This window comes from Mobula birostris, chromosome 26 (assembly GCF_030028105.1).
Source record: "Mobula birostris isolate sMobBir1 chromosome 26, sMobBir1.hap1, whole genome shotgun sequence".
Classification (NCBI taxonomy): Eukaryota; Metazoa; Chordata; class Chondrichthyes; order Myliobatiformes; family Myliobatidae; genus Mobula; species Mobula birostris.
The window spans coordinates 43,975,684-44,000,905 of record NC_092395.1 but is presented as its reverse complement, the minus strand read 5'-3'; the positions used below and the strand labels follow the sequence as shown (position 1 = coordinate 44,000,905).

The window sequence follows — 25,222 nt, the reverse complement described above, 5'->3', positions numbered from 1 at the left end:
TGACACCGCCTCATCCTGATGGTGTGAGACGGGGAATAGGAAGCTTTAAATCCTTTGCTCTAGTTGATCAGCAACAAGAGAAAATCCGCGGATGCTGGAATTCCGACAACACACACAAAATGCCGGAGGAACTCAGCAGGAAAGGCAGCAACTTGGGAAAGAGTGCACCGAGATTGAAAGCATAGATCCGGCTTAGGATAAAGAAGCACACAAATATTACCAAAGGGTTTCGGCCCGAAACAGCGATGGTACTCTTTTCCTAGATGTTGCCTGGCCTGCTGAGTTCCTCTAGAATTTAGTGTGTGTTGCTCTGGTTGGTCAGTGTGAGTCTCCCTGATTTGCATGGGTTTCCTCCCCGGTATGAATGGCTGTATAACTGGGTACATCGGAGAAGGCGGCCGCAGTCTGTCACGGATCCATCGGCTGAAGGGACGTAGGAAGCTGACGGACAGCAATGATACGGACGTTGTGCTTTTTCTGGTCTCTGGCAATGTGGTTAGGCTGTAAGTACAGGCAGCATGGCTGCACCGCCAGCGGTTGTTGATCTGGGCTTTGGGGGTCACATTAAAGAGTCAATGTTTAAAGTTGAATTCCTGTTTTTTACAGCTGGAGAATCCCAGACTCTGACGCAGCCTCCGGCCGTGTCGGCGAGTCCAGGGTCGTCGGCAACGCTGGAATGTAACACCAGAACAAATGATGGCTATTATGTGTCTTGGTACAAGCAGACACCGGGGACGGTTCCACAATGGATCCTGTACTACCATATCTCACTCAGCGCCCCGACCTACGGCTCTGGCTTTAACAGCGACCGCTTCACGTCGATAGCCAACAGCGCCGGCACTGTTTACCAGTTAATCATAAAAAATGTAGAGCTGAATGACGCTGCCGTCTATTACTGCTTCAAGTGGCTAGAATCGAGCAGTGTCTACTTGTTCGGACGAGGAACCAAGCTCTTTGTCACAGGTAAGTGTCTAGAAAATCCCTCCTGCACTTCCGAGCTGCATGAATATGGTCACCTGGCAATCAATAATTTATACATTATGATTTCTTGGCGAATTTGACAATGTAAGCACCGATGTACGATCCAGTTGTGCTACGTATCGTGTGTCTATGGAGTTGTGTTCAGTGAATATAGAGTTGTCTTGTGAATTGATATCGTCTTTTAAAAAGTTCTCTTTTCAGTTGTGTTTTCTTTCTGGTGCTGTAAGTTGTGTTCCTGGCATCTGCACATAATATTTCGTTTCTGAGATTGTAGGCCCAAGTCTACGGTGGCGCGGTTTCAGTCCGATTCGTTTGACCGCTTCCTCTTTGGTTTGTTGGAAGCCAGCGTGAGGAGTTCCAGCTTCTTAGAAAGCGGACCGAGGTATTACTGGGGATTTGACGTGGCCCACGGTTGTCAATACAACAGAACTACAAGTTTAGAGTTATTGTATGCGGATGCTCTATTGAAACCTTCCTTCAACTTTCACAGAACTTCCATTTCTCCCGGTTTGGGCAGAACACTCCTACAGACACCCATCCAATTGCTTCGTCCTTGCCCCGTCTCTCCTGCCACCTTTTCACTTGAGAACTGCTCCTTTTGGGGTACGGCCACTCAGTGATTCGGTCGCTACACAGAGTAAGGCCAGAGCTTCGGGTCTGGGGACAATCCCACCTTCCTTCACCCACAGTAATTGCTTCCGCATCGTCACAGTGTGACTTCCCTACACCAGCTCTGTGAAACTCCAGACCACACGCATGTTGCCCTGCGCTCTGGGTAAGCGCAGAAATAGGTTTACTCTCATTACAGCTCTGGGTGACACGGGTGGGAGGTGGCGGTTGGTGATGAGTGGATGGAGCAAAGGGAAGGAACGTGTCATTGTTGGCACAGGCCAAGGTGGATCCCAAGAGCTGGAGGTGATGTCACCGAGCTGGTGATGCTGTAATCCAGCTACTCTACAGGAAAATCCTCAAACAGCGATTTGACCACAGATGTCTAGTTCTTCAGTACTGACTAAAATGCACTGCCCTCCATCGGCACTGACGTGCACCCTAGCGAAACCCTGGGCCCCATTCTTGGAAGCTGGAATCTTTCACTCGCGCTTCCATCCAACTGTGAAATATCGCGAGATAATCCGTGACCTGAAACTTGTCTCCTCTTGTTCCCGATCCAGATCAGCAGCTGCCCGACCCTTCAGTAAAACTGCTTGGGCCGCCTGCCGAGGAGATCTCCGCTAAAGGAACCGGCACCTTAGTTTGCCTGGTCAGTAAGCTGTCGGTGGGCTTCCCTGTCGTCAGCTGGACAGTGGACGGGAGTCTGACCAGCCGTGAGGTGAAAACCAGCGCAACGAGGCGGGACACGGACAGCACTTTCAGTCTCAGCAGCTACCTGACGGTGCCGGGCGCAGACTGGAGCAGTGGGAAGAGGTACTCCTGCGTGGTTAACCAAGGAGCAGCTTCGTCAACATCCGCAACAGTCACACAGTCCAGCTGTTAAACAGAGCGTGATCTCGTACTTGTTTGCTCCCAACAACAGGAATTTTTTTTTTTTTTTTGCATTTTCACCCCCTCTACCTCTCCACTGTACTCTGAACTCTGATCAGAGCTCTGTGGTTTTCAATTGTATTGTTAGAATATTTGCACCCGAGACTGATTTTGTTCTGTTTCATTCGCTGAGAAACTACGTGGGGTAAAAGTGGCCTGACACTTGTCATCATTAGAAATATCAGCTAGTGAATTGTTTTCTCTGTTGCCAGGGATGGATCTAATTAAAGTTATTAATGAATGTGCTTATGATTTCTCATCAGTATCAGACTGACAGATGGTAACTGCCACAAACTGCTAATAAAGATGTTCAGTGCAGGAATGATTTCCGTGTGTTAAGTCTTGTTCTCTTGTATGCACTTCCCATTCTCATCTGGGTGGGAGGAGAGGTGGGGGGGGGAGGCGGGTGCAACTCGCGCGGGCGAGACGGCACCAACAAATGCAGTCTAGGAGTTCAAATAAGGTGAAAAATTCTGCAGTCTTGCAGTTGGTGGCGGAGGGAAAGAGGGGCGGGGCAGAGAGAGGAAGAGACAGAGAGACAGACAAACAGACAGACCTGGAGTGGCCAGAATTGATGAGGTGAGAAAAAGAGACCCATAAGCGAAGAAGTGCATGAGGTCGGAGTATGCCCTTGATCCGCGTATATACATGGAATTATCGTTATACGACTCGAATAGGTGTGAAGTCAACCACATTGTGCAAATATTTAAATCGTGGCTGCTCTGGCGGGGTTCTGATGGAATCGATCTGCCGTATCTGAGCAGGCCAGTTTCTTCCTATTGTTGGCAGCTAGTTTCTCCAGAAGGCTCTCCTTTTGACCTGTTGCTGAAAAGATGTCTCTGCGGCTGAGTTAAATGCAGCGACTTTCCACTCCATAACTCCGCCATGGACGCTCCCAAACATGTCAGGGGAAGGAGGAGGATTAGTCATGGAACCAATTGCTGTCAGTGGCCGATGCCCCAGTAAGTTTCCACCCGAGCAGGCCGGCTTTCCCGGGGCGGACAGGGTTGAAAACTTCTGTAAACCAGGTATAGTGTTTCTTAATACGTCAATCTCCATGTAATCGGTGGTGTGAGGTGGGGGAGGGAAGATAGCACTGGGACGGGCGGTTCGATAGATTCCGTGCATCCATCCACGGGCATGCTACATGCTGAAATCTTCCTAGTCCTCACTTGTTGTTTCTTTAATGTACCACTTCCGCTTTATAATTGAGATTTGCCCTTCCCTCTACGTTTTCTTAGTGGAGACCTTCGTGAGCACTCAGGTCATCATGTGGAGGTCGGGTCTCATAACGACCTCGTTCCTCCCTGTCAAAGCTTCTGTCTCCATTAAAGTCAATATGTCCAAGACGGCATAGATAATGGAGGAGTATGTTTATTTCATGCATACACACAAATACTGGAGGAAATCCAGGAGGCCAGACAGCATGAATATGACAAGAATTATCAGTTGATGTTTCGGGCCGGACCCTTCATCAGGACTGGAAAGGAAGGGAAACACGTCAGAATAAGGAAAGGTGATGGGGATGGATGGGAAGGACAGGTGTGTCCCCGTACATACACGATTCCACTATAGACCAACATCAGTCTATCTCAGCCGAATGCACTCAGTGCGGGAGCCTCCATATAGGGTGGAGAATACCAATGATTCAGTCCTCTGAGATTGAAAATCCTTCCCCAGCTCTGACATTACGAATTACTCTGAAACTGTGTCCCACAGGAGGAAATATAACCCAGATCCTGTCCGCATCTCTCTCCTCCTGCTCCGACATTATCTGCTCTTTTAAAATATCCAAGTTCCCTGTTTCCACCATGAATGTAACCTTTCTATGAGAATCTTAAATGTAGTTTTTCTTTAATATTTGCGTGGACTTCACGAAACGTTTCCCAAATCTACATATATATATACTCTTCAAAATGCTAGTTCTCCACTGGCAGCACGATAATATGGCAACAACTGAATAGTGAAACAGCTGGCACCAGTGGCACCCTTTGGTCACATATGTTGTGGCTCCAGTCCGTCGATGTAAGCACAATGTTGGCAGTTGAGTGGTAGGCTCCCGTCCAAAAAGATAAAAGGGAACTGTGATGTGATCTGTATCATAATGGTCAAGATGTATTCTTAGGAGACAGAGCTCCAGGAAACAATCCCACTTAGCCAGAGCTCTTCATATTTAGAAACGAGAGAAGTGCTGTCAGTACTGGCCATTCCAGTGGGAATTCACCTCTTGAGTATCATCCACATTACGCCAGACTCTTACTGCTCACACTCCACCTCGTCTGTACTGACCACTGTACAATTCACACAAATCTTTGTGGAAATATGTGAGGGTAAATCCTGATAAACTACCCACCAGCAAATTCAGTGACACAACAGAGGCAGTAGTTGCTGGAAATATTGAACATCTCACACAGCGCCACATCTCCAGATACATTTATTGACATTTTCTCAAGGCTCACCAACTCTCATAGTTACCTTCAACAGATGTTCCCCCATCCTTATTCATGTAAAATTGTTATTCCTTTTTCTCTGTTCCTATATCCATGCCATGTATGTTCCATTCCGGAACGCTTGAGATGTCCTCTTTTATTTATATAGAACAGGGGTTCTCTTTCAGCATTGATGCAGCCCCCACCCACATCTCCTCCATTTCCCACACATCTGCCGTTATCCCATCTTATCACCATTGTAACTGGGATAGATCATTCCCTGCCACTGCATTAGGCTCGAAACCCATAATATAATTCTTCACAAATCTGGCATCTCGTTCGAGATCCCATCACCAGACACATCACATTGATATCCATAAAGATTGCTCCTACGTTAATGTCTTGTCCACTCATCGCTCCCCACTGATCTTCCAGTTGGCACTTCTCCCTGACACTGTCACCTGCTTCACATCCATCATCACCATTCAGGGCCTCAAGCAGTCCTTCAAGGTGAGGCAATGCTTCACTGTAAGTCTGCCTAGCAGCGTAGAGCAGGAGTGCCCTGAGGTCATCTCCCTCCTGAACAGATATACTGTTTTGGATACTGTTGGGGGAGATGTCTCATCAGGGGAAGGCAGCAGCAGCCGAGATCACGGCACCATGAATGGCTCTGCGGCACAGGAGGGAAGGAAAAGGAGCGGGAGAGCTATAGTGATAGGGGATTCGATTGCAAGGGGAATAGATAGGCGTTTCTTCGGCCACAAACGACACTCCAGGACGGTATGTTGCCTCCCTGGTGCGAGGGTCAAGGCTGTCTCTGAGCGAATGCAGGACATTCTGGAGTGGGAGGGTGAACAGCCAGTGGTCGTGGTGCACACAGGTACCAACGATGTAGGTGAAAAACGGGATGAGGTCCTGCAAGGTGAACTTACGGAGTTAGGAGATAAACTAAAAAGTAGGACCACAAAGATGATTACTACCAGTGCAACGTGCTAGTCAGAGTAGAAATAGGAGGATATTTCAGATAAATACGTGGCTTGAAAAATTGTGCAAGGGGAAGGGATTCAAATTTCTGGGGCATTGGACCAGTTCTGGAGGAGGTGGGACCGGTACAAGCAGAACGGTCTGCACCTGGGCTGGACTGGAACCAATGTTCGAAGGGGAAGCGTTTGCTACTGTTGTTCAGGAGGATTTAAACTAATGTGGCAGGGGGGATGGAAGCAAGTACAGAGAGACAGAAGGGTGTAAAATGAGGGTAGAAGCAAAAAGTAGTAAGGTGAAAACTAATGGTCGCAGGCCGGCAAATCCAGGGGAAAAATCAAAAAAGGCCACTTTTCAACATAATTGTATAAGGGCTAAGAGTGTCGTAAAAGCAAGCCTCAAGGCTTTGTGTGTCAATGCAAGGAGCATTCGTAACAAGGTGGATGAATTGAATGTGCAGATAGTTATTAATGAATATGATATAGTTGGGATCACAGAGACATGGCTCCAAGGCGACCAACGATGGCAGCTCAACATTCGGGGATATTCAATATTCAGGAGGGATAGACATGAAAGAACAGGAGGTGGGGTGGCATTTCTGGTTAGAGAGGAGATTAACACAATAGAAAGGGAGGACATTAGCCGGGAGGATGTGCAATTGATATGGGTTGAACTGCATAACACTAAGGGGCAGAAAATGCTGGTGGGAGTTGTGTACAGGCCACCTAACAGTAGTAGTGAGGTTGGGGATGGCATTAAACAGGAAATTAGAAATGCGTGCAATAAAGGAACAACAGTTATAATGGATGATTTCAATCTACATATAGATTGGGTGAACCAAATTGGTAAGGGTGCTGAGGAAGAGGATTTCTTGGAATGTATGCGGGATAGTTTTCTGAACCAACATGTCAAGGAACCAACTAGAGAGCAGGCCATTCTAGACTGGGTATTGAGCAATGAAGAAGGGTTAATTAGCAATTCTGTTGTTAGGGGATCCTTGGGTAAGAGTGACCATAATATGGTGGGATTCTTCATTAAGATGGAAAGTGATATAGTCAATTCAGAAACAAAGGTTCTGAACTTAAAGAAGGGTAGCTTTGAATGTACGAGACGTGAATTAGCTAAGATGGACTGGCAAATGATACTTAAAGGGTTGACAGTGCATATGCAATGGCAAGCACTTAAAGATCGCATAGATGAACTACAACAATTCTTCATCCCAGTTTGGCAAAAGAATAAACCAGGGAAGGTAGTGCACCCGTGGCTGACAAGGGAAATTAGGGATAGTATCAATTTCGAAGAAGAAAGATACAAATTAGCCAGAAAAAGCGGCGCACCTGAGGACTGGGAGAAATTCAGAGTCCAGCAGAGGAGGACAAAGGGCTTAAATAGGAAAGGGAAAAATGATTATGAGAGAAAGTTGGCAGGGAACATAAAAACTGACTGTAAAAGCTTTTATAGATATGTGAAAAGAAAAATATTGCTTCAGACAAATGTAGGTCCCTTACAGTCAGAAAGAGGTGAATTGATTATGGGGAACAAGGACATGGCAGACCAATAGAATAACTACTTTGGTTCTGTCTTCACTAAGGAGGACATAAACAATCTTCCGTAAATAGTAGGGGACCGAGGGTCTAGTGAGATGGAGGAACTGAGGGATATACATGCTAGTAGGGAAGTGATGTTAGGTAAATTGAAGGGATTTAAAGGCAGATAAATCCACAGGGCCAGATGGTCTGCATCCCAGAGTGCTTAAGGAAGTAGCCCAAGAAATAGCAGATGCATTCGTGATAATTTTTCAAAACTCTTTAGATTCTGGATTGGTTCCTTAGGATTGGAGGGTGGCTAATGTAAATCCCCTTTTCGAAAAAGGAGGGAGAGAGAAACTGGGGAATTATAGACCGGTAAGCGTGACATCGGTGGTGGGTAAATGCTAGATTCAGTTATCAAAGATGTGATAACAGTACATTTGGAAAGCGGTGAAATCATCGGGCAAAGTCAGCATGGATTTGTGAAAGGAAAATCTTGTTTGACGAATCTCATAGAATTTTTTCAGGTTGTAACTAGCAGCGTGGATAGGGGAGAACCAGTGGATGTGGTATATTTGGATTTTCAAAAGGTTTTTGACAAGGTCCCACACATAAGATTAGTGTGCAAACTTAATGCACACAGTATTGTGGGTATGGTATTGATGTGGATAGAGAATTGGTTGGCAGACAGGAAGCAGAGAGTAGGAATAAATGGGACCTTTTAAGAATGGCAGGCAGTGACTAGTGGGGTACCGCAAGGCTCAGTGCTGGGACCCCAGTTGTTTACAATATATATTAATGACTTAGAGGAGGGAATTAAATGCAGCATCTCCAAGTTTGCGGATGACAGGAAGCTGGGCGGCAGTGTTAGCTGTGAGGAGGATTCTAAGAGGATGCAGGGTGACTTGGATAGTTTGGGTGAGAGGGCAATTTCATGGCAGATGCAATTCAATGTGGATAAATGTGAGGTTATCCACTTTGGTGGCAAGAACAGGAAAACAGATTATTATCTGAATGGTGGCCGATTAGGAAAAGGGGAGGTACAAAGAGATCTGGGTGTCATTATACACCAGTCATGAAAGTGGGCATGCAGGTACAGCAGGCGGTGAAAAAGACGAATGGTATGCTGGCATTCATAGCAAGAGGATTCGAGTACAGGAGCAGGGAGGTACTACTGCAGTTTTACAAGGCCTTGGTGAGAACACATCTGGGGTATTGTGGAACAATCTATGTTCCGTGCCTATTCTGGTATCTGTCCCCCACTTTTCCTTCGCTACATCGACGACTGCATTGGCGCTGCCCCCTGCACACATGCAGAACTCGTTGACTTTATTAACTTTGCCTCCAACTTTCACCCTGCCCTCAAGTTTACCTGGTCCATTTCCGACACCTCCATCCCCTTTCTAGATATTTCTGTCTCTGTCTCTGGAGACAGCTTATCCACTGATGTCTACTATAAGCCTACTGACTCTCACAGCTATCTGGACTATTCCTCTTCTCACCCTGTCTCTTGCAAAAACGCCATCCCCTTCTCGTAATTCCTCCGTCTCCGCCGCATCTGCTCTCAGGATGAGGCTTTTCATTCTAGGACGAGGGAGAATTCTTCATTTTTTAAAGAAAGGGGCTTCCCTTCCTCCACTATCAACTCTGCTCTTAAAAGCATCTCCCCCATTTCACGTACATCTGCTCTCACTCCATCCTCCCGCCACCTCACTAGGAATAGGGTTCACCTGGTCCTCACCTACCACCCCACCAGCCTGCGGGTCCCACATATTATTCTCCGTAACTGCTGCCACCTCCAACGGGATCCCACCACTAAGCACATCTTTCCCTCCCCCCCTCTCTCTGCATTCCGCAGGGATCGCTCCCTACACAACTCCCTTGTCCATTCGTCCCCCCCATCCCTCCCCACTGATCTCCCTCCTGGCACTTATCCGTGTAAGCGGAACAAGTGCTACACATGCCCTTACACTTCCTCCCTTACCACCATTCAGGGCCCCAAACAGTCCTTCCAGGTGAGGCAACACTTCACCTGTGAGTCGACGGGGGTGATATACTGCGTCCGGTGCTCCCGATGTGGCCTTTTATATATTGGCGAGACCCGACGCAGATTGGGAGACCGCTTTGCTGAAATCTACGCTCTGTCCGCCAGAGAAAGCAGGATCTCCTAGTGGCCACACATTTTAATTCCACATCCCATTCCCATTCTGACATGTCTATCCACGGCCTCCTCTACTGTAAAGATGAAGCCACACTCAGGTTGGAGGAACAACACCTTATATTCCGTCTGGGTAGCCTCCGACCTGATGGCATGAACATCGACTTCTCTAACTTCCGCTAGGCCCCACCTCACCCTCGTACCCCATCTGTTACCTATTTTTATGCACACATTCTTTCTCTCACTCTCCTTTTTCTTCCTCTGTCCCTCTGAATATACCTCTTGCCCATCCTCTGGGTCCCCCCCCCCTTGTCTTTCTTCCCGGACCTCTTGTCCCATGATCCCCTCGTATCCCCTTTTGCCAATCACCTGTCCAGCTCTTGGCTCCATCCCTCCCCCCCCTGTCTTCTCCTATCATTTTGGATCTCCCCCTTCCCCTCCAACTTTCAAATCCCTTACTCACTCTTCCTTCAGTTAGTCCTGACGAAGGGTCTCGGCCTGAAACGTCGACTGTACCTCTTGCTGGAGATGCTGCCTGGCCTGCTGCGTTCACCAGCAACTTTGATGTGTGTTCCTGGGGTATTGTGTGGAGTTTTGGTCCCCTAATCTGAGGAAAGACATTCTTGCCATAGAGGGAGTACAAAGAAGGTTCATCAGATTGATTCCTGTGATGGCAGGATTTTCATATGATGAAAGACTGGATCGACTAGGCTTATACTCTCTGGAATATAGAAGATTGAAGGGGGATATTATTGAAACGCATAAAATTCTAAAGGGATTGGGCAGGCTAGATGGGGAAGTGCAGAACGAGGGGTCACAGTTTGAGGATAAAGGGGAAGCCTTTTAGGACCGAGATGAGGAAAAACTTCTTCACACAGAGAATGGTGAATCTGTGGAATTCTCTGCCACAGGGAACAGTTGAGGCCAGTTCATTGGCTATATTTCAGAGGGATTTAGATACGGCCCTTGTGGCTAAAGGGATCAGAGGGTATGGAGAGAAGGCAGGTACAGGTTTCTGAGTAACATGATGATCCATGATCATACTGAATGGCGGTGCAGGCTCGAAGCACCGGATGATCTGCTCCTGCACCTATTTTCTATGTTTCTATGTTTCTATGCCTGGATCATCTATTGTACTGATGCTCTCGATATGGCCTCTTCGATATTAGCGAGAAATACGCATGGGGACCCCTTCATCAAGCATTTTCTCTCTGCTCTGTGCAGAAAGCAAGGATCTCTCTGTAGCTATCTATTCAAATTCAGCTTCTCTACTGCAAGCATGATTCATGCTATCAGGTGGAGGAGCAAAGCGTCATATTCCATCTGGATAGCCTCCAAACTAACAGCATGAATATCAATTCCTCTAATTTCCAGTAGTTTCCAAACTTTCCTTTTCCCTCCCCGTCCCTTTTTGCCATTTGCGTTCAAAGTACCTTCTATCCTTTTCTCTTCTCCTCCTCCGTCTCATGACCATCAACTCATTCTGTGATCCCCCTACCCCAACCCGCTCTTTGTTCCTTGGTCCACTGTCGTCTCCTATTAGAATGCTATTTTTTCAGTCCTTTCCCTATTCCACCGACCAACTCGTAGCTTCTTGTATCATCTACCCATACGACTAACCACCTCACCTGGTCTCACTTATCACCTGCCGGCCTGTACTCCCCACAATCAGTCCCACCCCAATTTTCTTATTCTGGCTGCTTATGATGAAGGATCGCGGCCTGTAACACCAACTGTTTATTTCCCTGTGCACATACGGCTTGAGTCACGACAGCATTTTTTGTTTGTTTGTGTGTGAGGATGACAGAATATCAATTGACCACTTCACAGTAGCGAAAAAATGTGAACTTGGAGATTCACAAAAACATGAAATGTGAGCTTATTTCAATAAGACTTCTTTTGAAAAAGAAGGGTACGGATTATTTTGTGTATGATCACAGGAAGCATAAAAATAAGGGTCATTTATTCAGTTCTTCTCCTCTCATTTGGGCCTGTAAGACACGAAGTAAATATCTGCCCGTTGAATATACAGAACAGCACAGTATATAAAACTGGAAATTGCACACTCTCTCTACATTACTTCTTGCAAGTTTATATGGAATTGGACCAAAATATTTATATGAAATAAGTTTTTCCCTCAGGTTAGCAACACTAAGTTTTGCTTCCCTTCCATTGCGCACTTTGTTGAGATCCAACGATTGTCCTCAGGACCTGGCTACACTGTGGTTTCGACACACCGTGATGTCTGACCCAAAACCTGGCTTCATGACAGTTGTTCAAGGGAAAAGCTCCGATTTAACCTTCAGCGCTAGTTGAATGATACAGAAAACAGCCTCCAATAACACATCAGTTCTGTTATAAATCACTATGGAATAACTTAATATTTCTCACTTTACACGTCTGTCCAGAGTTAAACCATGTAGTTTTATTCTTTGCGTGGTCCAACCTTCCCTTATTCCCTGAGGAGTTCAGCACCATCAGCTCCATTGACCAGTGATGACTCTTCCCTGGGGCTTCTCCCATAAATATTTCCTCGATGTTGCAGTTACTTTCTTGTTTGATATACAATCACAGGGAGTTATACATGCGTGTATTTGTTGACTCGGTTTCAGGGGGAAGCTTGTTAGATATAGGTTGAGCCCGACAGTTGAGGGAGTCAATCTCTTAGTTAAGTTGTTAACTGGTATAGACAGACACCGGGAACAGCCCCACAATGTATCCTGTACTATCATCACTCGTACAGCGCGTGGACCTATGGGTCTGAGGTTAGCAGCGACCGTTGGACGTCGACAATCACCAGCGCTGGCACCGTTCGCCAGTTAAACCTTAAAAAGAAATGTGGAGCTAAGTGACGGTGCCGTTTATTACTGCGGAAGTGTGGGATTCATGGGGCAGTTATTACTTGTTCAGCCCAGGGACCAAGCTCTTTTTTACAAGTGAGAGGGAAATCCCTTCTGCAATTACTAGCTGCATGAATACGGTCACCTGACAATTAATAATATTCACATTATTATTTCTTGGCTAATTTTACAATTAAAAAACAAATTTACAACCCAGTCGTGGTCCACTGAGATGTGTTCAGTGAGTATAGTGGCATGAACATTGACTTCTCAAACTTCCACTAATGCCCCACCTCCCCCTCGCACCCCATCTGTTATTTACTTATTTATTTATTTGTTCATTTATATACACACATTCTTTTTTTCTCGCTCCTTTTTCTCCCTCTGTTCCTCTCACTATACCCCTTGCCCATCCTCTGGGCTTCCCCCCTTCCGACTTCGCTCTCCCTAGGCCTCCTGTCCCATGATCCTCTCATATCTCTTTTGCCAATGAACTGTCCAGCTCTTGGCTCCATCCCTCCCCCTCCTGTCTTCTCCAATCATTTCGGAAATCGTCCTCCCCCTCCCACTTTCAAATCTCTCACTAGCTCTTCTTTCAGTTAGTCCTGACGAAGGGTCTCGGCCCGAAACGTTGACTGCATCTCTTCCTAGAGATGCTGCCTGGCCTGCTGCGTTCACCAGCAACTGTTAATGTGTTGCTTGAAATTCCAGCATCTGCAGATTTCCTCGTGTTTGCAGTGAGAATAGAGTTGTGTTTGAATTGTTATCATCTTTTTAAAATAATAAAAAAAATCCTTTCAGTTGTGTTTTCTTTCTGGTGCCGTATCTTGTGTCACAGGCATCAGCACTTTAATACTTCATTCCTAAAATTGACCTCTCAACTCTCTATTTTCGCGGTTGCAGTGTCATTAGTCTGGCTGCTTTTGCTGTGGTTTGTTAGAAGCCTGCGTGAGGAGTTCCAGTTTCCCAAAATGATGCTGAGGTATCACTGTGGACATGATGTAGACCATCGTTGCCAAGACAACAGAACGACATGTTTCATTTTATTGTATGAGGATGCTCCATTGAAACCTCTGTCGTACTTTCACTGAACTTCCGTTCCTCGGGGATTGGGTGGAACACTCCTGCAGACACCCAATCGATTATCTAGTCCTCTCCTCCTCTCTCCTGCCACGTTTTCACTTGGGAACTGCTCCGTTTTGGATACGGACTCTCAATGATTTCGGTTGGTGCACCGTCTAAGGCCGCAGCTGCAGGTCTGTAGAGAATTTCATATTCCTTCCAAATCGTCACAGATCACAGGTGACTTTCCCAAACCAGCTCTGTGAAACTCAGGACCGCGCACATGTCGCCTTACACACTGGGTAAACGCAGGCTATGTGATATGTTCTCATAACAGCTGCGTGTGGCACAGGTCGGAAGGAGCTCATTGGTGATGAGTGGATGGGTATGTGTCACTGGTAACACAGCCGGAGTAGACCCCGAGGACTGGAGGTGGTCAGTGAGCAGATGATGCTGCAACCAAGCGACGCAACGGGAAAATCCTCAAACAGGGATTTGATCGCAAATATCCAGTTCTTCAGTGTTGATTGAAATGTATTGCCCTCCGTGAGCACTGACCAGTTCCCCAGTGAAGCCTCGGGCTCCATTCTGGGAAGACGTAATCTTTCATTCGCGATTCTATCCAACTCTGAAATGTCGGTAGAATATTCTTGATCGGAAACATGTCTCCCCTTGCTCCCGATCCAGATCAACAGCTCCCGGACAAACTGCTTGGGTCGTCTGCCGAGGAGATCTCCGCTAAAGGAACCGGCACCTTAGTTTGCCTGATCAGTAAGCTGTCGGTAGGCTTCCCTGTCGTCAGCTGGACAGTGGACGCGAGTCCGACCAGCCGTGAGGTGCAAGCCAGCGCGGTGAGGCAGAACACAGACAACATGTTAATTCTCAGCCGCTCCCTGACGGTGCCAGGCACAGACTGGAGCAGTGGCAAGGTATTCTGCTACGTAGCTAAACCAGAGCAGCCTCGACAACATCCGCACAGACGGACAATCCAACTGTTAAACAGAACGCGGTTTCATACTTGTTTGCTCCGAACAGCAGTTCACTTTTTTTTCTTGTATTTTTCACCCTCTACCACTCTCTTCACTGCAAATCAAACTCTGATCAGCTCTCTGTGGTTACCATTGTGTGAGAATATTTGCACTCGAGGGTGATTTTGTTTCGTCTCATCCACCGGGAAGCTACGTAGGGTAAAAGTGGCCTTTTACTTGTCAGCATTAGAAATATCAGCGAGTGAATTGTTTTCTCTGTTACCAGGGATGGATCTAATTGAAGGTATTAATGAGTCTGTTAATGATTTCTCAGCAGTATCAGACTGACAGATGGCAACCGCCATAAATTGCTAATAAAGATATTCAGTGCAGGATTCATTTCTCTGTGTGAGTGTTTTACACTTGTATGCGCTTCCCATTCTCATCCGGGTGGGAGGAGGGAGGAGTTTCGCGCGGGCTGAACGGCACCGACCAAAGTAGTCCGGCTGTCAGAAATCCTACAGTCTTGTAGTTGGTGGAGAAGGGAGCGAGGGGGCGAGGGAGAGAGGAAGAGAATGAGAGACACCGACAGAAAAACAGAGTGTTCTGAGGTTCAACGGAATTGTTGAGGTAAGAAAAAGAGACTTCTAAGCGAACAGGGAAGGAGGTCGAAGTGGGGAGAGATTACTCTCTCTGGATGTCGTTGTACCTATTTCCAACTCCAGCAGGAGTCGTGACCCAGCATTAGAAAAGATCCCAACGTAGAAAACATTGCCCTGTTAATGCCCTTCAACTCCCCTTGCCCGAATCGTTTCCCTTGGGACAGTACTAGGCTGCTGAATCATTTCGTCTTCACAGACAAAGGGCTTTTCCACGATTACCTACTCTCGGGGATGTAGAATAGTGCTCACACTCATTTCTCCAAATATTGTTGTGAACAGGTCCCTTTGTCCTTTCACAAATTATTCCCACATTTCAGACTAATATCTTACAAACCCCCTGTTGTGTGTTACACATTTATCATATACTAAGAAGGAATCAATTTTAACTTTTTCGTTATACTCCACCCGTTGATTCCTCTTTGGTAGATTATACCAGAGCGAAATGTAGACTAAACACAGGTCGTCACGGTAATATAATCGTTAAAACAGTGCAATTATGACAATAGAGTTCATAAGGGGAGTCGGCTAAATTAACTGCTGAACAATCACAACTAATCGTGCAACTATAGCAATTTATGATGGGAGGCTAAGCCAAAAGTATATTTGAAAGTTTGTTCGTTAGCTTCCTCCAAAGCGTCGGGGCGAGGGGGGTTATCACATTGGAGGATGTCTTCTTCAATAGCGTGTCCTTTCCAAGCAGCCAGACTGTACACTCTATATCTCGATTCAAAGGAACTTGTGACGATGCTGTCACAAAGGAATTGCAATAGTTCCAGGACTTTCAATCTACCGAAAGCAGAACAACGGTTATTATCAGTTTTTTTAAGATTGTTAAAATTATTCCCTTTGTTATTCCCCCTGTTGAAACACATCAGATATTCTTTCCCTTGCACCAGTACTAAGTACAGTTGAAGTTAGAAGTTTACATACACCTTAGCTGAACACATTTAGCTCAGTTTTTCACAATTCCTGACATTTAATCCTGGAAAACATTCCCTTTCTTAGGTCAGCTAGAATAACTAATTTATTTTAAGAATGTGAAATGTCAGAGTAATATCAGAGTGAATGATTTATTTCAGCTTTTATTTCTTTCATCACTTTCCAAAGTTTACATACACTTTGTTAGTATTTCCTTGTTTTGCTTTAAATTTTTTAACTTGGGTCAAACGGTTTGGCTAACCTTCCGGAAGCTTCCACAAGCTTCCAAAACGACTCCTTTTACTGTGGATATAGATACTAGTGTACCCGTTTCCTCCAGCATCGTCACAAGTTCCGTTGCTGTTGTTCTAGGATCGATTTGCACTTTTCGTGCCAAAGTACGTTCATCTCTAGGAGACAGAATGCTTCTCCTTCCCGAGCGGTATGACGACTGCGTGGTCCAATGGTGTTTATACTTGCGTACTATTGTTTGTACAGATGAACGCGGTACCTTCAGGCGTTTGCAAATTGCTTCCACAAGCTTCTCACAGTAAGTTGCTGGAACTTTGTTCCATTCCTCCAGACAGAACTGGTGTAACTGAGTCAGGTTTGTAGGCCTCCTTGCTCGCACACGCTTTTTCTCTTAGGCCCACAAGTTTTCTATCGGATTGAGGTGAGAAAATGATGTCAAGTCTGGTTCATCTTTGGGAGCAATTTGCAAACGCCTGAAGGTACCGCGTTGATTTGTACAAACAATAGTAAGCAATTATAAACACCGTGGGACGACGCAGTCGTCATACCGCTCAGGAAGGAGACGCATTCTGTCTCCTAGAGATGAACGCACTTTGGTGCGAAAAGTACAAACCGATCCCAGAACAACAGCAAAGGACCTTGTGAAGACGCCAGAGGAAACAGGTAGACAAGTATCTATATCCACATTAAAACGAGTTCTATATCGACATAACTTGAAAGGCTGCTCAGCAAGGAAGACACCACTGCTTCAAAACCGCCATAAAAAAAAGCCAGACTACAGATTGCAAGTGCACATGGGGACAAAGATCTTACTTTTTGGAGAAATGCCCTCTGGTCTGATGAAACAATAAAATGAACTGTTTGACCATAATGACCATCGGTATGCTTGGAGGAAAAATGGTGAAGCTTGCAAGCCGAAGTACACCATCCCAACCGTGAAGCGTGGAAGTGGCAGCATCATGTTGTGGGGCTGCTTTACTTCAGGAGGGACTGGTGCACTTCACAAAATAGATGGCATCATGAGGAAAGAAATTACGTGGATATATTGAAGCAACATCTCAAGACATCAGCCAGGAAGTTAAAACGCGGTCGCTAATGGGTCTTCCAAATGGACAATGACCCCAAGCATACCTCCAAAGTGGTGGAAAAATTGCTTAAGGACAACGAAATCAAGGTATTGGAGTGGTCATTACAAAGCCCTGATCTCAATCCGATAGAAAATTTCTGGGCAGAACTGAAAAAGCGTGTGAGAGCAAGGAGCCCTACAAACCTGACTCAGTTACACCAGTTCTGTCTGGAGGAATGGAACAAAATTCCAGCAACTTGCTGTGAGAAGCTTGTGGAAGGCTACCCAAAACAATTGACCCAAGTTAATCAATTTAAAGGCAATGCAATTAAATACTAACAAAGTGTATGTAAACTTCTGACTCACTGAGAAAGTGATGACAGAAATAAAAAACTGCAATAAATCATTCTCTCTGCTATTATTCTGACATTTCCCATTCTTAAAATAAAGTAGTGATCCTAACTAACCTAAGACAGGGAATGTTTTCTGGGATTAAGTGTCAGGAATTGTGAAAAACTGAGTTTCAATATATTGGCCTAATATATATGTAAACTTCTGACTTCAACCGTATGTACCCTCATTTCCGTTTGCCACCACCTCCTCCTTGCAGAGTAGTTAAGTTGGAATATGCTCACATACTTTCCCTCCCGCACATCTCCTCCGTCACGTCCATACAGGATCCAAACATTCTTTCCGGGTGAGGCAAAACTTCACCCGCGAATCTGCTGGGGTCGTCTAATGTGGCCCGTGCTTTCGGAGCGGCCTCTCGTTCCTGTTCGTCTTCCAACGTGACGACCCATGCCCCCCGCACCTTGTGCCAAGAGCAGGCTACCCTGAGGGTGGAGGAGCAACAACTCATATTCCGTCTGAGTACAATCCAACCTGATGGCATAAATATCGATTTCTACTTCCGTTAAACAAAAAATGTCCCCTCCCCTTTATTAACCATTCAAAGTTTTTACCTGTCTATTAATTTACCCTGGGTCCCACCCTCCGTCCCTTTCTCTCACTGTCCGCTGTTCTCTCCTGTCAGATTCTTATTTCCCTATCCCTTGACCTTACCCATCCACCTGGCTTCAGCTATTACATTCCAGCTTACCTCCTTTCCCTCCCCCACCCCCACCCTTTAATTCAGGCATCTCGCTCCTTCTCTCTCAGTGATAAAGAACAGTCTCGGTCCGATTATATCATGTTTGCACTATCCTTCCCCTCTGTATGAGGCCCGTTGGCGCCCGCTTCTTCTTCCTGTCCTGAAGTATATTTGCGATCTTGGGGTAAGGATCCGTTGTTCAGGTTGTACAAGGCGCGGGATAATGCTTTCAGCAAGGAATGCACGAACAGTCCACGCATTCTTTAAATGCCTGGGGGTAATAGGATGTGCGATTCACCCAATGAATGCCTTTGCTGGCAGTCCAGTCTTCCAGTGCTTGCCCTGAAAAATGATACCAATTATATATTGTATTTCTTGCGGGGTCCCCTAACAAATAATTAACTTCTTCAATCCCTTTGGAGTGTGATCTGATCCGTCAATATACATGGAATTGTCATTATAATACTAAAATAGGCGACAACCATACTGTGCAAATATCTAAATCGTAGATGCCGTGGAGTGATTCTGCTGGAATCAATCTGCCGGATATGGACAGGCTATTCTCTTTTACAATATGGGCGGCTGGTCTCTCCGGAAAGCTTTGCTTTTTGAGCTGTTCCTGTAAAAATGTTCCTGCAGCCGAGTTAAATGCACCAATATTCTATTTCGGTAACCCCGCCGTGGACGGTCCCAAACAGGGCTTTGATAAGAAGTAGAACTGGGCATCGGGTTAGCAACCACATTCTGTGAAAGAAAAAACAGAGCTGTAGAAACGCCTGCAGAAGCTCCAAAGACCCTATCCCCGGAGAGAGGGAGGATCTTCCAAGATGCGCTGAACCTCGAAAGAATGGCTCGGCCTCGGGATAAAGGAATTTGTCACTGGCCTTCGCCTCAGGACGGCTTAACTAAGTTTCCACGCCTGTACGTCGGTTTTCCCGGGCGTACAAAAATGGAAACTTCTGTAAACCAGCTGTGTTTTTTCTTAATCTGGCAACACCCATATAATCGTTGGTGCGGGTGAAATGTCGGGGTTGAAGGAGTGTGACACTGAGACCGGAAGTTCGATAGTCTGTCTGCATCCACCATGGGCATGGAACAGGCTGACACCCTCTGAGTCCTCACTTGCTGATTGTGCAATGTATAACTTCCGCTTTACAACTGATCTTTGCCGTTGTTTTTTTTTAGTGGAGACCACCAAGAGCACCCACGTCATGATGAGGAGGTAGGGATTCATAACGATGTCGCCTCCCTCTGTAATAACTTCTGTGTCCCCTAACATCAATATGTTGAGGAAGGCAACACCTAACGCAGGATTCTATTTATTTAGTGCATAAGCGCAAAATCTGGAGGACCACCAGCAGGCCAGACAGCATGAATATGAAAATGAATAAACAGTCGATGTTTCAGGGCGACTTCCTTCATCCGGACGGGAATAGAATGGGGAACACGCGACATTAAATGTGGTGGGGAGGTACAGGAGGGGCAAGTGTGTCCCATGTTAGAAACAAAGGAACAGAGAAACATAGAAAACCTACAGCACAATACAGGCCTTTCGGCCCACAAAGCTGTGCCGAAAATGTCCTTACTTTAGAACTACCTAGGCTTATCCACAGCCCTATATTTTCCTAAGCTCCATGTATCCATCCAGGAGTCTCTTAAAAGATCTATCGGTTCCGCCTCCACCACTGCCGCCGGCAGCCCATTCCACGCACTCACCACTCACTGCGGAAAACAACTCACCCCTGACATCTCCACTATAACTCCTTCCAAGCACCTTAAAACTATGCTCCCTCGTCCTACTCATTTCAGCCTTAGGAAAAAGCCTTTGACTATCCACACGATCAATCCGCTCATTGTCTTGTACACATCTATTAGGTCACCTCTCATCCTCCGTCGCTCCAAGGAGAAAAGGCCGAGTTCACATAACCTGTTCTCATAAGGCATGCTCCACAATCCTGACAACATCCTTGTAAATCTCCTCTACATCCATTTTATGGTTTCCACGTCCTTCCTGTAGTGAGGCGATCAGAATTCAGCGCAGTACTCCAAGTGGGGTCTGAACAGGGTCCTATAAAGCTGTAACATTACCTCTCGGCTCTTAAACTCAATCCCAGGATTGATGAAGGCCAGTGCACCGTACGCCTTCTTAACCACAGAGTCAACCTACGTATCAGCTTTGATCGTCTTATGGGCTCGGACCCCAAGATCTCTCTGATCCTCCACACTGCGAAGAATCGTGCCATTAATGCCCTCCACACTATTCCAACCTTTGTGTCATCATCAAATTTACTAACCCATCCCTCCACTTCCTCATCCAGGTCGTTCATAAAAGCCACGAAGGGTACATTGTTCTAGAACAGATCCCTGACGCACACAACTGGTCAAAGATCTCCATGCAGAATATGACCCGTCTGCAACCACACTGTGCCTTCTGTGGGCAAGTCAGTTCTGGATCCAGAAAGCATTGTCCCCTTGGATCTGTCATAAGTGGGCGACGGGAGCGGACCCAAATGGAAGACACGGACACTGATGTACTAGGAACTGGAGTAAGAATAAACTTAGAATCCTAGGGAAGCCAAGGGGCGAGGACAAAAATATAACATGAACATAGTCACAGAGTGGCAAACCAGAAAACCTGCAACTGGATTTGGGGCTATAACTCTACAAGGAGCTTAAGTAATGACTAGGAACACGGGTCTTGGTAGGGACTCGGTACCTGGGTCTACAGTTGACTCTGGAATAGGACTCGGGGCTTGACGCGGGCTTGGCTTGGACTTGACGCGGGCTTGGCTTTGAACCTTTGTTCATAGAGCCGGGACTCCTCCTTGGACTTAGGTCATAGAGCCGGGACTATTCTTAGACAGAGCACATGGAACACTGTGTCGGGGCTTCTCCTTGGACAGAGGACACACAGCCGGACACAGAAGATGGAATACTGAGCCAGGGCTCCTCTTTGGACACAGGATAAAGCCGGGATTCTTCTTAGACACAGGACACAATGCACTGAGCCGGGGCACCTCCTTGGACACAGGACATGAAGAGACAGTTCCCAACTCAGAGTAGCAACGAAACGGCCGGACCTACCTACACAGCGGAGACGAGAACACGAATATTCAATCCCCACTCAGGGTAGTGGCAAAATGGCCGGACCTACCCAGCGCAGACGAGGTTACTGACGACGTTGCAGACGAGGTTACTGACGAGGACGATGCAGCCCGAAACGAGAATCAGGTGCCTCAATTAAGGCACCCAAATGAACAAGGGAAAAAGGGAATTGCCGGAGTACGGAATCCACAGACTGGATGGTGAACCGGAATGCAGACTTCACGGACCGGACCGTGACAGGAACCCCTGCCTCCTTATTTTCTCAATAAGCCTTCCAAGGCGTACATTATGAAATGCCTTGCTGAAATCCATATACACAGCATCTAGGGCTCTACTTTCATCGAAGTGTTTAGTCACATCCTCAAAAAATTCAATCAGGCCCATAAGGCACGACCTGCCTTTCACAAAGCCATGATGACTATTCTAGTCATATTATGCCTCGGCAAATATTCATAAATCATGTCTCTCAGGATCTTCTCCATCAACTTACCAACCACAGAAGTAAGACTACTGGTCTATAATTTCCTGGGCTATCTCTATTCCCTTTCGTGAATAAGGGAACAACATACGCAACCCACCAATCCTCTGGAACCTCTTCTGTCCTCCTTGATGATGCAAGGATCATCGCCAGAGGCTCTGCAATCTCCTTCCTCGCTCCCGGGGTACATCCCGTCCAGCCTCCGTAACTTATCCAACTTGATACTTTCCAGAAGCTCCAGCACGTCCTCTTTCTTAATATCTACATGCTCAAGCTTTTCAGTCCATTGTAAGTCATTCTTACAATCACCAAGATCCTTTTCCGTAGTGAATACTGACGCAAAGTATTCATTAAGTACCTCTGCTATCTCCTCCGGTTCCATACACACTTCTTCACTGTCACACTTGATTGGTCCTGTTCTCTCACGTCCTATCCTCTTGCTCTTCACATACATGTAGAATTTTATTTTATCACGTCCGTCAAGGCTTTCTGGCTCTCGTAATGTTATTCTTAAGCTTCTTCCCGCTAGCCATATTATCTTCTAGTTCTCTATCATTACCTAGTTTTTTGAACCTTTCGGAAGCTCTTCTCTTCTTCTTGACGAGACTTATAACAGCCTTTGTACATCACGGGTCCTGTACCCTACCATCTTTCCCATGTCACATCGGAATGTACCTATGCAGCCATGAACATTTGCCACATTTCTTCCGTACGTTTCCCTGAGAACATCTGTTTCTAATTTATGCTTCCAAGTTCCTGCCTGATGGCTTCATATTTCCCCTTACTCCAATTAAACGTTTCTCTAATTTGTCTGTTCCTATCCCTCTCCAGTGCTATGGTAGAGGAGATAGAATTGTGATCATTATCTCCGACATTTTCTCCCACTGAGAGATCTGACACATGACACGCTTCATTTCCCAATACCAGATCAAGTACAGCCTCTCCTCTTGTAGGCTTATCTACTAATTGTGTCAAGAATCCTTTAATGAACACATCAAACAAACTCCACCCCATTTAAGCCCCTCACTTTAGGGAGTTGCCAATCAATATTTGGGAAATTAAAATCACCAACCACAACAACCCTGTTATTATTACACCTTTGAAGAATCTGTTTTCCTATCTGCTCCTCGATGTCCTTCTTACTATTGAGTGGTCTATTAAAACACCCAGAACAGTTATTGAAACCTTCCTATTCCTAGCTTCCACTCACAGAAAATCTGTAGGAAACCCCTCCATAACTTCCTCATCTTCTGCAGCCGGGACACTATCTCTGATCAACGTCTCCACCTCTTTTCCCTCCCTCCCTGTCCTTTCTGAAATACCTAAAGCCTGGTACTTGAAGTAGCCATGCCTGCCTCTGCACCATCCCAGTCTCTGTAATGGCCACAACATCATAGCTCCTTTCTTTATTCGTATACATGTAAAAGTGTCGTTACTTTTTCTCAGTTCTTGCATTCATGCTGCAGCTGTTTTCAGACTTTCGATTCTAGAACATGGGAGATGTGAGATGACCTCATTTATTTATAAAAAAAAAAAGGGAATTTCCTTTATAATTGATGCTGCCCTCACCCACATCGCCTCCATTTTACACACATCTGCCCATGCCCCATTGTAACAGGGATAGGTCATTCTATCTATCTGGCCTCTACATCCAGCATAACATTTTTCGCAAATCTGCCATCTCGGGCGATTTCCCATCACCAGGCACATCTCAGTGTTTTCCTTAGAGTTTGCTCCTACATTTTACTCTTGTCCACACATCCCTGCCGACTAATCTTCCTTCTGGCACTTATCCCTGCCACTGTCATAAGTGCTACACCTCGATCCTCACCATTCAGGTCTTCAAACAGTCCTTCAAAGTGAGGAAATGCTTCAACTACGAATATGTCCGGGTTATCTATTATATTGGTGATCTTCTCTATATTGGTGAGAGCGCTTCATCAAGCATTCTCTCTCTGCTCTCCGAGAAAGCCAGGATTTCTCTGCAGCTACGGTCAACTGCTCTGCAGATATGACGAGGCCAAACTCAGTTTGAAAGAGCAGCATCTCATATCCGTTTGGTTAGCCTCGAATCGCAAAGCATGAACAAAAATTTCGCTAACTTTCAGTATTTCCTAACCCCTCCTATTCTTCTCCCCTTCTCTTTTTACCTTTCCCTTTCAGGTTTCCTTTTCACGTTTTGTCTCTTCCTGCTTCGCTCCAATGCCTTTGGACCCCTTGCCCTTTGATATTTGGTCCAATGTCACCTTCTATTAGATTGGTACCTCATTGGACCTTTGCCTAATCCACCTATCACCTCATAGCTTTATTGGGTTATCCACTCCTCCCCCAATTTACCACCTAACCTGGTCTCACTTATCAGCTGTTGGATTATCCTCCTGGCTATGACTCCCACCCAATTTGTCTAATTCTGGCAGCTTCTGATGAAGGCTCGCAGCCTTTAATGTTTATTGTTTATTTCCCTGCATACATTCTGCCTGAGGATATACAGCGTTTTCTGCGTACTTGCATGTCAGGTTCACAAAGATATGAAGTGAGTTTATTTCAATAAGACTTCTTAGGAAAAAGGAGGGCACTGATTATTTTGTGTATGGTCACAGGAAGCAATGATATGGATCATTGATTCAATTGTTGCCCTCTCAGATGAACCTGTAAAACACGAGGTAAACATCTATCAGCTGAGTATAAGAGAAGCAAAACATTTCAAAGCGGAAATCGCACACTCACCCCACACTACATTGACAATGGCACCTTCCCCCTTTGCTGATGAGTACGAGTACACAGTTCAGACACGAATTCGCTGAATAACATGTGACTGTTTTTGGTGAACAGAACAAACCTGAACAGTACCATGTTGGCAAAAGTTCAGCTTTTGCCTTGGACCCTGGGATTCCTACTCCCATGTACGTTCACAATCTATCTGCTGTAGATTTAGTGTGGCAGATTTGTCACCCAGATGGCAGACAATTTGTAGCCTTCTTGGGTCTCCTTAAAGTCTATTATCATCATCCTCTAAATTTATTGTTCCAGCTGTAAATCTCAAAGTTGTGCCCCATGAACCCAAGTGCAAATCATTCGTTTGGATGAAGGACCGACATCATACCGACACCTGGGTACTCACTCACACTTCTATCCAGTCTGATCAGTGACATATCAAGTTA

General features: G+C 45.9%; 1 protein-coding gene and 1 pseudogene across 1 annotated transcript; both read left to right on the top strand.

Moving 5' to 3' along the window:
• Positions 1-411: 411 nt before the first annotated feature.
• Positions 412-2,838, top strand: LOC140188071 (immunoglobulin lambda-1 light chain-like). The gene is made up of 3 exons (XM_072244014.1): positions 412-503; positions 607-963; positions 2,154-2,838. Exons 1-3 carry the CDS (start codon positions 455-457, stop codon positions 2,474-2,476), a joined length of 729 nt encoding a protein of 242 aa, XP_072100115.1. The 5' UTR covers positions 412-454; the 3' UTR covers positions 2,477-2,838.
• A 613-nt stretch (positions 2,839-3,451) lies between these two features.
• Positions 3,452-24,076, top strand: LOC140188263 (immunoglobulin kappa light chain-like; annotated as a pseudogene).
• The last annotated feature ends 1,146 nt before the right edge of the window (positions 24,077-25,222 follow it).